This window comes from Manduca sexta, unplaced genomic scaffold (genome assembly GCF_014839805.1).
Source record: "Manduca sexta isolate Smith_Timp_Sample1 unplaced genomic scaffold, JHU_Msex_v1.0 HiC_scaffold_1123, whole genome shotgun sequence".
NCBI classification, from domain to species: Eukaryota; Metazoa; Arthropoda; class Insecta; order Lepidoptera; family Sphingidae; genus Manduca; species Manduca sexta.
The window spans coordinates 1-15,247 of NW_023591957.1; the positions used below are offsets into that span (position 1 = coordinate 1).

At 35.5% G+C, this 15,247-nt stretch overlaps 1 protein-coding gene and 1 non-coding gene across 2 annotated transcripts; one reads left to right on the forward strand and one right to left on the reverse strand.

Moving 5' to 3' along the window:
• Nucleotides 1-812: 812 nt before the first annotated feature.
• On the reverse strand, nt 813-12,311 carry LOC115449662. The gene is made up of 5 exons (XR_005113384.1): nt 11,916-12,311; nt 5,985-6,133; nt 5,528-5,613; nt 1,576-1,656; nt 813-1,202 (listed from the first exon to the last, which is right to left on the reverse strand). It is a non-coding gene; the product is annotated as an uncharacterized LOC115449662 (transcript).
• A 1,062-nt stretch (nt 12,312-13,373) lies between these two features.
• LOC119191157 (putative RNA polymerase II subunit B1 CTD phosphatase RPAP2) lies at nt 13,374-15,242 on the forward strand (the record flags this gene model as incomplete). The annotated part of the gene is made up of 1 exon (XM_037445046.1): nt 13,374-15,242. A coding segment is annotated over exon 1 (1,725 nt), but the record flags the coding sequence as incomplete, so codon positions are not given.
• Nucleotides 15,243-15,247: the final 5 nt, after the last annotated feature.

Sequence of the window (15,247 nt, forward strand, 5' to 3'; positions counted from 1 at the left end):
TATGTTTACAAGTTAAGTGGAGGTCCAGTATCATGGGAATCCAAGAAGCAACCTACTGTTGCGTTAAGTTCGGCGAATCAGAATGTATGGCATTAGCGTCTGCCACGAAGGAAGCGTGTTACTTACGTCGGTTTATATACGAGATAACAGGTATACTTTTGTTCAGTTAACTTAGCTTCTGACAGCCAAAGTGCCATTAATCTTGTTTCGAAATCTTGTACACCACAGCAGGACGAAGCATATAGATACTAGGTTTCACTTTATTAGGAAAAGGTATCTAATAATATTGTTAAGTTAGAATATATAAAAGTAACGATATGCCTGCTGATGTACTAACGAAGGCCCTCGGACCTCTAGCACATGTAAACGATGTGTAGTTAACTTAGGTTTAGAAACTTAATTATTTTATTTGTTTTGTTTCTGTCACAACTGCGATTATGGCGGCTGTTGGAGATTGTAACCTCGTCGTGACTTATTATTTTTTATATGTTCTATTTTTAGAACTAATTGTATTTTGTTTGCCATAGTTACTTCTCTTAGTCCGAAATAAACACTCATGTCAATAACATCTTTTTACTAACTTTATTTAATTACTAAGAACATATACCATATTTACAACAGAAGTATACTCATCACGTACTTTGGAAGTATGGTCTCTGGCATGAAGAGCGCAACATCATTTTAAACAGTGTGCAAATAACATCTGGGGTTGTATACTACATGGAACTTGTTGAGACTAGATTTGAATTTCGTAAGTTTCCGGCGTTTTTGCCATGCCTATTGTAATCAAATCTAAAAGCTCATGTGACAGGACCCTTTCTTTTAATTTTATCCGTGGTGTACATTATTACCCTATCAGAGTGCTCGATTAGCTTATAGGAAATTGCTTGCGCGGATTTTTTTCAACTTGAGTGCTAAATTTTCTACACTGCTAATGTAAATATTTAATATAGATTACAGTGGCGTCCAATCTTTGTAATATTATTTTGCATCTCGTAACATTATATTGCATAAAGGGTGTTCACAAACAGCGGTATTCTACAGTCGACCCTTTTCTCTAGTTATCACTCACCGAGCATCATGCCGAACACTACTGCGAGTAGCAGATGCACGTTGTACACCATCACCGCCAGCATCAACAGGTAGCTAAAATCACGTTGTGCACCACGAACACGCAGCCGACTGATGCGCTTACCAGTGTACTGGAAATTTAAATAATTGGTATAGAAATATTAATTCCATATTATGTAACTTAGAGTTCTGTTCACTACGTTCGTTCCACCACTTAAACTTTAATTTTACAAAATAAATTCTACCATCATATATCTTAATTACATTAAAGACAAAACTTCACAACTCTATCTTACGAACACTATCAATGAGACACCTAGTCACAGATAATTATTCCAATATATTTACTTAATAACTACTTGTTTACAAAACACCACTATGTAAATAAACTAAACATTGGTCTACCATCTTTTGCAACACTCTGTATAAGCTGCTAGAAACTAAAGGACAAACTACCACATCACTAACTACGCATACCAACTAAGCTCCATACTAAATACTTACCGTATCTTGAAAGACGCCCACCTGCTGACCTGACCCGTGCTCGCGTTGCGGCTCGTCGTCGGCTCCATGTTGCCTTGTTCCCTGGCAAATACATTTATGTTTTAAACCCGACAGGTCCTAATTGCTAATTATAGAGTATAGATAATTTAATAGAAAAATCTTTACATATAATAATATTGTAACATGCTATAGGCTGATGTCTGTACATTATAGATAGTGAAGAAAAAATAATACGGTGGGTCTTTATTAGAGCAAAACGAGCAGTTTTGTATACAATTTTCTCTTTATGTTTCTACATGTATCATGTTAAAACTACTGCATGGATTTGAATGCAGTTTTCAATGATATACTGCAAAAGGTCTAACTTAAATATAGATTCCATTTTATCCAGGGAAAATATAAAGCGGGACTATTATCCCGGAAAAACTTTTTCGCGCTGGCGGAACCTTAGACTTCAAAGTTGAATCTAAATACCTTGTAGTCCAATTATAATGTCGACTAACGAGACGCATTGTCTGTGGCAGCTTTAACACACGCGAGAACACGGCCAAATAAAAACGACACGAGGCCCCATACGGAGTAAAAAAAAAATTAACGCAAAGTCCTAGCCGTAGCGATAGGAAGCTTCGATTTCAAGTTTCGTAGGTAAGATGCTAAAAAAGGGTCCCCCCAAGACACCGCGCGAGGCTCCGGACGATTGCCCGATTCACCTTCCTAAATTCGCCATTGCGTAATGAGGCCCTTATTGTAAAAAAAAATCACGTCACAGTATTTTTATTTTATTTCAATGATTTTGTTTATATCACTAATTGCGGTTAACGTGATAAGACATTACCCCAGTAACAGTTAAATAACTAAAATTTATGATGTTTTAATTTAATATATTGTTATATCAGATTGACAGAACGTAGACAAAACATTCGCGTTTTTATAGTATATGTACTGTGTAGACTTCATCGGCAACAGACAGTGATTTGGTAAATTGCGATAAAAAACATATTTGTAGACTAACGTACAATAGTACATATTTTAACACAGCATTTGCTTACACACTCCTGCTTGTATAGACAAAACTATGCTTCCTACCTACATGAACTTTTAATGCAAGAAATCTATCTAGAAAACTATGGAGTTTTCTAACGTAAACATTGTTGCATGTTCAAGATTGAATGAATCCCCTCCTAGCCGAATTTTAGCCACAGGGGTCAATCTCAATGGAGAGTCAAGTATACAGGAAATATTATAAAGTGCATAAATGTGTGCGCAATACACAGATGCACTATCTATTTCTTCACTCTCACAGTCCGGTGAGACGGCAATACATGAACGGAGAGAGATTAGGCGCGGGACCAACGGCTTTACGAACTTTCCGAGGCACAGGGGTCTTTCATCGCTTACTTCATGACTCTAAACTGCGACTGCGTAATTTATAAGATGGAAAAACCCAGTCAAGTTATGCTACATTAATAATGATAAATCTAACATTAATCACGTACTTAATCCGGTCTAAATATTTGCTGATAAATGAGGATACATTCGAAATTAGTTATAATTTATTGTACAATAAATAACACCTAATTTATTAATAAAAATCTTTCATATTTACTAAACGGAGTTGCGTAAATTAAACTGCACCATACTCAGAACTAATAAACTAAGAAAAGACAGTATCTTTAAAACTATTTGTTGGAACTTCCATATTCCATGTTCTAATATGATATGGGTCCTGTATCATTTCAATTATATTCTAGGTATGTATATATGTAACAGATTTATTTATTTTAATATTTTCCTTCCCGGAGTCAGTTAAGGAAAAGTAGATTAAATTTTGTTTGACTTAACAAGCTACGATTTGCGCGTCGTTTTGGTGTCTTACACTGCTTTCACCCATCCTCTCCAAGTTTCAGGGGACCCCTAAATACTGACATGTCATGTCATGTCACACGTCAAAAATATGCAACAGCGGCCTATTTAATCACTGCCTTATACCACTTTACCATGTGACCGCCACTAGACAAAGTTGACCCATTGAGTCATACATTACAAAATTTCATCTCCGACGAGACAGATAGGGAAGTAACCAACGCACCTACCCTACGTCCATTTATATCCGCTAAGAATACGCAGTGGGGGTTAAGTTCTCCCAAGTTACCTTATACATATCAACACATCGACGTGTTATCAGCGGCCGTTATCAAAACACCGCGTAATCTCAACAACAACAATAATTATCAACAGACACTTGAAGCTGCTTAGTTGAGTGATTTCACTAGTCCATGTTGTTCATAAACATGAAACTAAATATTTACCGAATGTTGTAAAGTGAAATACGCAGTGCAGTGCTATGTGGCGCTTTGCGAGACGCGGGTCTCAATAAGAGGAAGTAGGGATTCAATCTAATCAAATATTCGCAAATAACACACGTGTATCAATGCAGGAATCGAACCCGCGTCCTACCTTATCAAGGCTGCGTTGTGACTTATCACGCGTTGCACTATAGACGCTAAACAAGCCTGACTACTAAACAAGATAATGCAAAAACCGCAGCGCGGCGTCATGTCACAACTTTACCCAATATTGTTTTCCTACTTTCGACTTGAAACGAAATCGTTTTGTCAGACTATTACAAAATTAATATAAATGGCATAAAATTTTAATTACATTAAATAAATGAATACGTATTTGTTGTAACATTGACACAGTTCCAGACGAAGCGGGCGGCGGCGCGCGCGCCTCTCACCGGCCAAACGATTTCAAACAATCCAACTAAAATCCGGCTAGCAACAACTTCCGGTACTACGTAATGAAGGATAATAAATAAAAAAAATACTCTAGAATATTTATATGTATTGCTATTACTGTAGTTTAACCGGTGGGGAAGTATAGTGTTGCACCTGAATAAATAACAAAACTCATGTCTTATAGCAAGTAGGTACCAGGAAAACATAGACACGAACAGTTGCTGCCACGATCAAGAGGGAAAACTTATTTACATTCCCTATTAGTAAGTATCGATAGGCAGGCAATCTCGCACGATATTTCGGCAAGCACGCAGGAAAATGGGTAAGACTAGCACAGGACAGAGATTTTTTTTTATTATATGGGTCGGGCAAAGTACTGCATCTGATGATACGTAGTTGGGTTCAATAGGATGTTGACTGACGAGAGATGATTACTCCTCGGCAGTCGACACAATTAGTGGTCTTTTGGAACCGGTTATACACAGGCTGGTCTCCGAACGCGACACACGCGAGCCACTATGGCGGGTTTTAACACCTTGTGAAAGGTGGTCGCTATCCGGGCGAATATGAAATATATCCTACCTCCAGTAATGAAGAATGGGGTGGGAAAGAGAAGGCTTATACTCAGCGGTAGATGGATACTGCCTGATTAGATACATAGATTAGTAAGTATTCCGGTACAGAAGTTTACAGTCTCGCTAGCTTAAACGCATGCAGCACCGTCCAGAAATTGCAATACTCTCCCTGCTTGGATCAAAGAATTGAGATACATTGAACATGTTTTTATATGAATCAGACATATATAAGTGGCCAGTGTTTGCATGTTTTTATTGTCTAGTGGAACTCCCGAGAAACAACAACAATATCCATTTATCGCTCGATAGAAAACAGTCACATGATCTTCTTGCATCGGCACCTGTATAATATAATATTTATCATCTACAGAGGTGAACACGTAACGAGTCGCACCGGTTTTTATTGCACTTTGTTTGTTTTGTAATATTTAGCGTTAAGGAAACAAGAGCGCTTGACCCAAGACTTTTAAATTGATCATATATAAGGCGACCAAATACAAAAACGTAAATTGTGAGCAAATAAGTACCTGCAGTAGCTCTGTAATCCGTTAACAACGGATAAAATTTTCTTAAATATTGGGAAGGAAGCTCTAAGTATGTAATATATTTAGGTTGAGTTAACAAGTTCCAACTCACCTGTCACATAGTAGAGTGCGTCGTTCGTCGGATCGATGTGGATATAGCTTCTTAAGAGCCTCGCGCTGCACTTGTGCCAAGTACACCTGAGGATAAGGCAGATATTACCGACAATATTCATCTAATATACGATTTTCTGACTAAGCCTGACATTTCCTCATCAGGTAAGCAGTTTTGTCGCCTTGTCGAACAGTTTTTTACAAAAAAGTAAAGCACTTATAGGCACAGTAAAAGAAGTAACGTAAGTACCAATTGGTATCTTCGTGTTTATCCTGAGAATAAACCAACCAAAATAAATCTGTAAACATGCCAATCTTTATTCTGATTGGACGATTTTCATCATCTGCTATAGCACGTGAAGCAAACTTCACTCCAATTGTAAAATTTTCTGAATTCAACCCAAGACACCAATTAGGATCGTCTGAAATGGGCTAAAGATGATAAATGTAGGTCAAACCTTGGAGCCCTCGAAGAGCAGCGCGACGAAGAAAAGCGCTATCCACGTGAGCGCGAACGCCCAGCGCGTGGTCACCTCGAGCCCCGCGAACAGGAACTCGCCCAGATCGTACCCGAACCACATCCACATGTGCATCGTGCTGGTGTTGTCTGCTGGCAAGAAATAAATTCTTTAAAAGGTTTTCTTACCCATCTACCTGCTTTTCTTTGTTTGGGGTCGGTGCAATTTTTACAGGCTGTTGCGGAAAGATTTTCGCTTTGTTTTCAATACCGCCCGCCTACCTGACACTAACCCTTTTTGAGGATGCATTCTTTCAATGCGACATTCTTTTCTCAGTTTCCCACGATGTCTTCAGTTACAAATAACCCGTAAAGGGTCACAATAACAATCTCCAATGATGCATTGTGAAGATTCTCCAGTCACTCAACCTCACGTTTTAAATTGAATAATACTCCCTTTAATTATCCAATTGCGATATGTTTCATAAATCACAGGCACTTGTCTCAAGTGCTTGGGAATGGGAGGACGCGACACGCTCCCTTACACGTCAGTACACATTTGCAGTGAGTTTGTGTCTGAAAATACTATGGAATACACTCCAAGCAGAGATTGACCTAGGTTAATAATATTGCTAAATTGGGCTTCCACAATTAAAAACATATTGAGGCGAATGAATACATTAAGGATATCCTTTATTAGATACCAAATACCAATATAGAATTGCAAGAAATAGAAATATTCATACGCGCTCAATGACAAATTATAATTGAGTTTAGCAACCAAGCTTACTTATATTAGTTTAGAAGTACCACGACATATCCATACCCAAGTGTATGAAGAAGGTAATTTTATCAGGCTGCTCCTGCTTCGACGAAATCACACGGAATTTAACAGCAGCATCCTCAAGCAGCAGTTTTTGATTGTACATAGCCTAAATAGAAAACGAATTTGATAAGTAAGGAGCAACTTCGCGCGGGTTTTCAGTGAGATATTAAACTGTTCCGAATTACGCAAGCAAAATATATTTTGCCATTTATCAAATACGTTTTCTATTTTTGCTTTGTACTTACAGGCATTCATTTACGATAAGTATTCGTAACAATCTATATGAGTTTTCTAAGACGATTATCAAGAATTGGATAAAATAAAATCAAGCACGCACCTAGTCATGAAAACTACATCAAATCCATGCAGGCACATGCGCAAAGAACGTTTAGCGCGAACTCTCATAGGGCTGCAGTGTCAGCAATATGATTTCTTGAGAAAGAACGATTTCAAAACTAACATAATATGAGATATCTCAAGGTTGAATTTTAAACATTGTCACACACGTGGATTTCTGTTTAATTAGTAGCACAAACAAAATTGTTTAAACAACTGAAAAATAATTTAGCATATAAAGCGAAAGTTAGCGTATTAAATTAATTAATTGTTATTTTTAATTATATACGTGTCTTTAGACTGCTATATTATTATACGGTATGGGATTGTGGACCAAAGTTAGGTTTTATTACTGATTGTCACATTAATGAAGGCTTTATAATGAATTTTATCTTTTCCTTACGGAAAGTACCCAGATTTTTAGTACTACGTAATAATAAATACTCTTTGATTTGTTGGGATTTGAAAAGGTCAACAACAAAAAATTAAAAGAAGGCATCAATTCCTTGCTGACATTGCATACTCGCTTTATTCGTCCTCTGAATATAGAATGAAACATAAAAAAATCTCATCATAATAATAGGGAATGACTTATAAGTCAGGTCCGGTCGGGAAAGAGCAGCTTAAACTTATTGTCTATTGCCGAGATGTCTCAGCGAGGGGTGTTTAGGCGCCGAGTTTTAACATACCTCGATTCTATAGGGCGCGTTGGGGTAAGATCGTAGGAGGTGTAACATCGTATAAATCAAATAACTTGCAATTGTGTTATAATTTTTGTTTTTAGACAACACTACCTGAGACCCCATTTTGTTCCCTACGTTCCACTAGTTCACATAAATGATTCCGTCAAGTAAATAATGTTTACGGTGCTAACAAATAAAATATCGGTATTTCGTCGTTCCCTGGCAGATCCGGATTAACCCCATGCAAGAATTACATACATACATACATAACATCACGCATTTATCCCCGAAGGGGTATGCAGAGGCGCAACTAGGGCACCCACTTTTCGCCAAGTATGTTCCGTCCCATGATGTGATAGGGGCGAGCCTATCGCCACATCGGGCACAAATTCCAGACTCCGGGCTGATACTGAGTAGAAAAACCCAAATATCACTTTGCCCGACCCGGGATTCGAACCCAGGACCTCAGAGCGCTATTGTACCGGACATGCAATACAACTACGCCACCGAGGCAGTCAAGAATTTGCCTAATTTTAATTTAATATTCACTATTTTAAATTAATTTAGTAGTTGTATAGTATCAAAAAGGAAATAAATCTTGTGACTTGTTTATTCACATTTGTCGAAACACGTATATTCCCTGAGATCCGATCTTTACGCATACAATTATTTGTCGTTAAAGAACGGATAAAAATCGTGCGATCTAGCACTTGTAAAATATTGCAAGTTTGTGTCAAAATTTACACACGAAAACGTCTGAATTCAGTAATTATGTATTTTTTTTTAGTTCAGGTGAATGATCAATTTTGTTTATTTGTTATTTATTTACATGTGTATGTTCTATTTCTTCGAATATTTTTGTAAATATCTACAGTGTCAATCATGAGGGGTAAGATCGTATGCCTAGAACTATTAAAAAAACTAAGTTCGGATCTAAAAATATCTTACGCAATTTATTAAATTTTTTGAATGTTTATAAATGACTATCTAGATCAGAATATACTCTTTTTATGGATTTTAGAATCCCTTCAACATAAACGGTTTTAGAGAGTAGTCCGAACTATACCTGTGAAGGTCCTATCTTTCTCACACATTTCTAAAAGTACGGTGCTTTTTTAAAACCTTATAAAACATTAACTGTTATAATATAAGGAATTGAAAAAATATATACCATTTTGTATATTTAATAACATATAGCTAAGTTAATGATTCATAATGATAACTTCTATAGAATTCTTGTAAAAAAATAATTCGAGGAGACTGTTTAACACGTCGAAAAAGCGTCCGATTTAACCCCAACGCACATATTATACTTCAAATTTTGACAATAAATTAATTCTGTTAAAATAAGACATAACGTTAATAAGAATATATGCAATGATTCCTGTCAGAATGTGCTTGCATGTAGATTTTAGACATGCTGAGTTTTCATGCCATGCCGTGCCAACCTGTCTGCTTCTTATTTATTCTAGTACAATTAAATCGCAGATCATTAATACACTGTACACTAAACTTTATACTACCACAATAATTTTCCCTCCAATTTTGCCCGCCGACAGCGCTCCAATTATTTCACTCACAAATTCACTATTACATCAATAGACTTTCACTATATTCGCATTTCGCACTGGTCCTAATCTTCACACACCGACCCGCGTGATACTGCGTGTTATTTCAAACAATGTTAAGAACAATAGACTGCGTGTTAATAAAACATAGTCGAATTTATTATTCGTCAATGGGATTGTCGCTAGCGTTTGACTCACATTGTTATTATGATAATAATAAACTAAAATTTATATATGTTGTCGATAATCGATTTATTGTTTAGTGGGAATATTATTTTATTGCCATCTTGGTCTAATGGTAGTCTATAATGTCCCACTATGGACAGAAGGTCATAAATTCCATTCAGAGATTGAAAAACATTTTTTTGCATGATTTGACTGGTATTAAATCTCCGTAAAATCTTAATATCTGGAAAGCGGTCGCAAATACTAAGCGAAATGGTTTTTGGAGTATTCGTTAAAAATATATTATGCCGATCAGAAATTAAAGCGAGATAAGTGTATTAGTATGATAAATACTCTTCTATTAAAATTTTATAAAAACTAAATTTGTATAAGTACCTGACTCAACTGCAAACGATTAGAACCGTAAAGCAACTGGAACAATGTGTAATTGAGATTGTTGACAACGTGCGGTGCGGGGTGTGACGCGAGTTTTTTTTTCAGTATCAGACCCCACAGTCAACCCCGAGGGAAACCTGCAAACAGGATACTGGTTTCCCTCGAATTAGCTACCATAGGACCCTGGAGGAAAGTTGGAAGGGGATAGTTGGGAAGGAAGTGTACTAGAAGGAAATGGAACCCTCCTAGGATGGTAGTAGGGGAGTAGGCCAGGTAATGTTCAGGAGCCCTTAGGACTCAATATGAATTTGGGTACCATGAGGTATACAATATACACATAACTGTGTGCCTAGGCCTACGACAAATGTCTCCCCGTTCATGGGCGTCGGGTTGGCGAGTTGCTTTGCAATAAACATTACATAGTTGTTATCTCGTGTGAGTACCACCCTTCTCAAACCATTTCAGTCTGGTCGCACGAAACATTGCGGCGCCGCACCGCACCGCAAATGTTTTATCGCATTCGTGGTCAAACTGATGCGTCGCCGCAACATGGCAATGCAATCAGCAATATTTGCACCCCTCCCTGCCTCGTTTTAGTGGTTTTATTGTGATGTGTGATGGTGGTTTTGGACACCCGTTGGGACCATACCATTGATATTTTTATAAGGATGCCACAACATCACAACCGCAACACAACACCGCTTACTGTTGCAGCGCATTGGGTGGATCGAAGCCTTTTACCGTTATAAATAAAGACAATAACAAAATGTTTGTATGAATACTATTGTCAAAATTTGGCCTGATGCTATGCTCACATAAAAAAATAAATGTATTAAACTGACTAATATTTTAATGCTATCTGTAGCACCTTGACATGAATTAAAAATATGTTTTACCTGACCAAACCTAATCTAATAATTTACATACAATATTAATTATGATACAAGAATATCTTTTAAAATCCATAATTAATCAATTAACATCACTGTCAACAAGTATGGAAATATTATCTACAAAATAATTAGTTAATCACACTGGCATACTAAAATCTGCTTGGAGATAGTTAGAAACCTGAGAAAATATTGTTGAGTTGTTTAATGAAACATTAAGAAGCAAATTGTCGGAGATAGCACCATAGGGACATAGCATATAGCATGTTTAGTCTTAACTTTAATTATAGCTGTGTGTAAAGTATAAGTTGTTTTTTATTCCAAATAAAGTAAAAAAAACATGTAAATAGCACTGGATAGCAGGCAAAGATATATAAAATGCAGAGTAATCATTGACACTTTTAGTTTTAACTTATCTTTTTTTTGTCATTCATGCAGTTTTTACTAATGCTAGTTATGTGATATCCCTGACGAAATCTAATGGATTGTGAAATACTTTGAATAACATTTATTGAGCAGTGTAAACATAATAACTTATGGACAGAAAAAGTTTAGCACAAAGAAACCATATAGCATGTGTTCAAGTAATATGTATGCCTTTTATCAACATTATAATTGTGTAGGAAAAGTTAACAGTACAACTTTTGCATCAATTAACCCGTCATGACTTGTCAAACAGCTACGCGTGTGCAATTAAACTATTTGGTTAAACTTCCATAGACTGGAGGGATAAATTCAATAATAATTAGCCCTCAATATCCTTAACTTAACTCTATGCTGAATTGTTTATTTACAGATTGATAATTTATTTCAAATATCTATACAATGTTATAATGTATTGAGTATACTTATTAACAGAAATTTCCATTGTATCCACCCCCTGCACCACTCAAACAGTTCTTGGCTATGAGCCTGCATATTTATAGGGTATAGTACAATGTATAGTGCATTATCTTTCAATATATCAGTGATACAGTACAAAGAAATAACTCTATACATATAATGTACGACAATGTTTCACACAAAAATAATAGTTTGTTATAGACTTACATAGTATGTTGCACTTACCTTCACTTCCTAATGCGATATAATCTCACTTAGTGCAGACAAAGTCCCATTCCTGTTTACTAATCGCCCGGCACTATCACAAGTTACCATCGTTATCTAACTCATTGATAAATAATTTGAAATGTAAATAATATATTTAGAGCACCTTTAAAATAATAAACTGTCACTCGCAGTTACACTACACGTTATATTCACGTAGTTTTCTTGGAATATGAGGATTTATTTGAAATATTTAGATAAGTATTTATGGTAAATATATCATTTAATTTGTAAATTGCAATGACAAAGAAATTTTACTTTTATCGTCTTGACAGAAGTACTGACTCAAAGAGAATTATAATGTACTGACTGCTTCAAATCATACGAAATTCCGAATGATAATTATTGGCATAACATAAAAAGCATTTATGACACCAGTTAGACTTACAATCTTTCATAATTGATGTTACATGCTAATTTGAAATGTTTTTATAAGAAATTAAAAACACCTTAATCAAACAATTATATTGTAATAAGAGTATTGTTTTCTTTTTAATAGTTAAATTAAAAATGTAATAATATGCAACTAAACTGCTTAATATTTCAGGGTATTTGTTTGTAACAGGCTCCAGGAACAAATCCGTTCCGAACTGTCAAGTTGACAGTTGTTCTCTGCTGTCAATAAACTCAGGTGGTAGGGATTCCAAGTGCAACAAAATATAGATAAATAAATAAAATGTCCAGTATATTAATACGTCAAACAATTTTTGTGTTTTATTTTCTTAAAACAGAATTAGTTATTGACATATAGGTCTAGTATATTGGTGCAAGGCGTATGGGCTGTGGCTAGAAGTCTCTAGGTCCGATTTTCAGATAGCGTAAAGCATATCTTTTGTACGTTTTTAAAATATTTTTACCGATATTTACTGCCCATGGATATGTTGCAGTCACTTAAGCGAGTAGTCGCTAAAACTAATCCAAATCCTTTCCGAACCACATTTTGTAAACGAATATTTTGTCTTCATTTAGGTATTCCACCTCGAATGTGTTGTATTAGGGTGGGTTAAGGGCAGTTGAAAGAAGAACTTTTATAGAATTTGTAAATTAAGATTGTATTAAGTAAGGCTTTATTAAGTAACATTATGGCAAGTTATACGTGTAACAATTTATTGTGCAAGAAAAAATATAATAATTATGCCAAATACATTTTAAAGCATAATTAAGTTGGTCATAACAAAGAACACATTTAATAAAGACTAAAATAAAAAACACATTAAAGAAATTGACAAATTTCTAGATACTAAATTATTAACTACTAATATAATTCATTACTTGTCCTGTTCCTGAAATAATTAAGGAATATATCACGAGACACATAACCAGAAGATATTTTTTTTATATTATTCACTGGCGTGACTGTATCAATGTATAAAAAACATTATATTATTACAGTTTTTAATGTAAATATCAATTTATCGATATCCTTTCGCATCACTTAAGTATTGATATTATAACCTATTTCAATTATTTACGAGTTGGTTACGATTTCTAAGAGAGTTTACAGTTTTTAATTTATTTGGTTCGGAGTGTTTAATTTGTATAGTTTATTTCATCACATCAACAATGGAGACTGCAACCAAAACTACTAAAAAAAAGCCATCGAAGATAGAAGAAATGACAAAGGAACAAATTCGACAAGCAATCTTAAAAAAACGCGAGTGCAACGCCAGAGCTCAATATATCGTCGAAAGTCTGCTTGAAAAAGGTATCACTGAGCAGTATTTATTACAATGCCTTCCGGAAATCAACCAAACACACTTCGACGACGTTGTTGAAGAGCGATCTATAATCCACCTCTGCGGATATCCAATATGTTCGAGAAGCATCTCCGAGAAAGATATACCCAAACAGAAGTACCGAATATCAGTAAAAACTAACAAAGTGTACGATATTACCGCGAGAAAGAACTATTGTAGTAACAGCTGTTACAAATCCGCCATGCATGTCAAAAAACAGCTCTTGACAAGTCCATTGTGGTTTAGGGAGTATGAGGTCATACCTACTTTCCACCTGTTGCCTCTGGACTCTGCGGGCAGCATGGGACAGGAGATAGATGTCTCTTTAATTGAGAGGATCAAACCTGTTAAGAAATCCTTTACATCCATCAATGACTTCACTAGTGCCAGTTTTAAAGAGATTACTGGAAGTATGGATACAGAAATATGTAACAGTAATGAAGGAGAGAATGGAAGTGAAGTTCCTACAAAAGATATAATGGATGGTATAACACAACTCAAGATTACTGAAGACAAGGTTATAGATTGTCCAAGTGAAGACAGCAAAAGGAATGATAATAATAAGATGTTAAACACAAATTCAAATAATAATGACAATGTATCGAAAGATCCACCAGGTACACCAATATGTATTGAAGGAAAATCAGATATAGAAATTGCAAAACAAATGAAATTAAATACTACAAAATCAAACCTAAATATTCCCAAAAAGGAAAATAAGAAACAAGTAGCAAATCCATTAAACATAGTAGGTGAGATTATAGAGAAACCTGAGCAAAAAATAGACCCAATACTAACAAGTGTACCAGAAGTGCCTGATAAAGACAAATCTCAAAATAAAAGTAAGAAAAAGACTCCTATGAAAAAACAGCCTGTGGTTACAACACTAACTATTGAAGTAGAGAAATGTGTAGCAGAATGGTTTACAATAGACACTCTCCTTTTCTTACTAGGAGAGGAGAAAGTAAAAGAGCTTGTAGCTGACAAAGGAGAATGTATAAAAGAGTACTTGAACAACTATGCAAAAGGTGTATTTTACAATTCAAATGCTTATGACCAGTACCAAGCTCTATGCAAGAAATTAAACATGCTTGAGTTGGAAGATAAGAAGTATGATGCTCAGACTTTACACAGAGAAATGAAACCACTACCAGATTATTCAATAATTCAAGAAGAGAGTAAGAAGATACAGTTGAAAGTCAAAGCTTTCTATGCTGGTCAGACAGAAATACCTACACCAGAAATTGTGGAGAAAATAGAACCAACAGAAGAAGATAATATAACTCAACTACCATTAGTAGATAAGAATGCCCAAAATGCATTACGTAGGAGAATAGTGTGTCAACACTTGAACAAAATGTTACCAGATTTATTACGGTCACTGGGATTGTTGAGTTTATCTATAAGTTCAGATATCCGGTTGTTAGTAAATACATTTATGTTGAAAGCAAATAATATTATGTTCAAGCCAATACAGTGGACCTTGATAGCAATTATTTTCATAAAATTACTTTCTCTGAGGGATAAACGTTTAGAAGTTTTGTTAGCACAACCTAT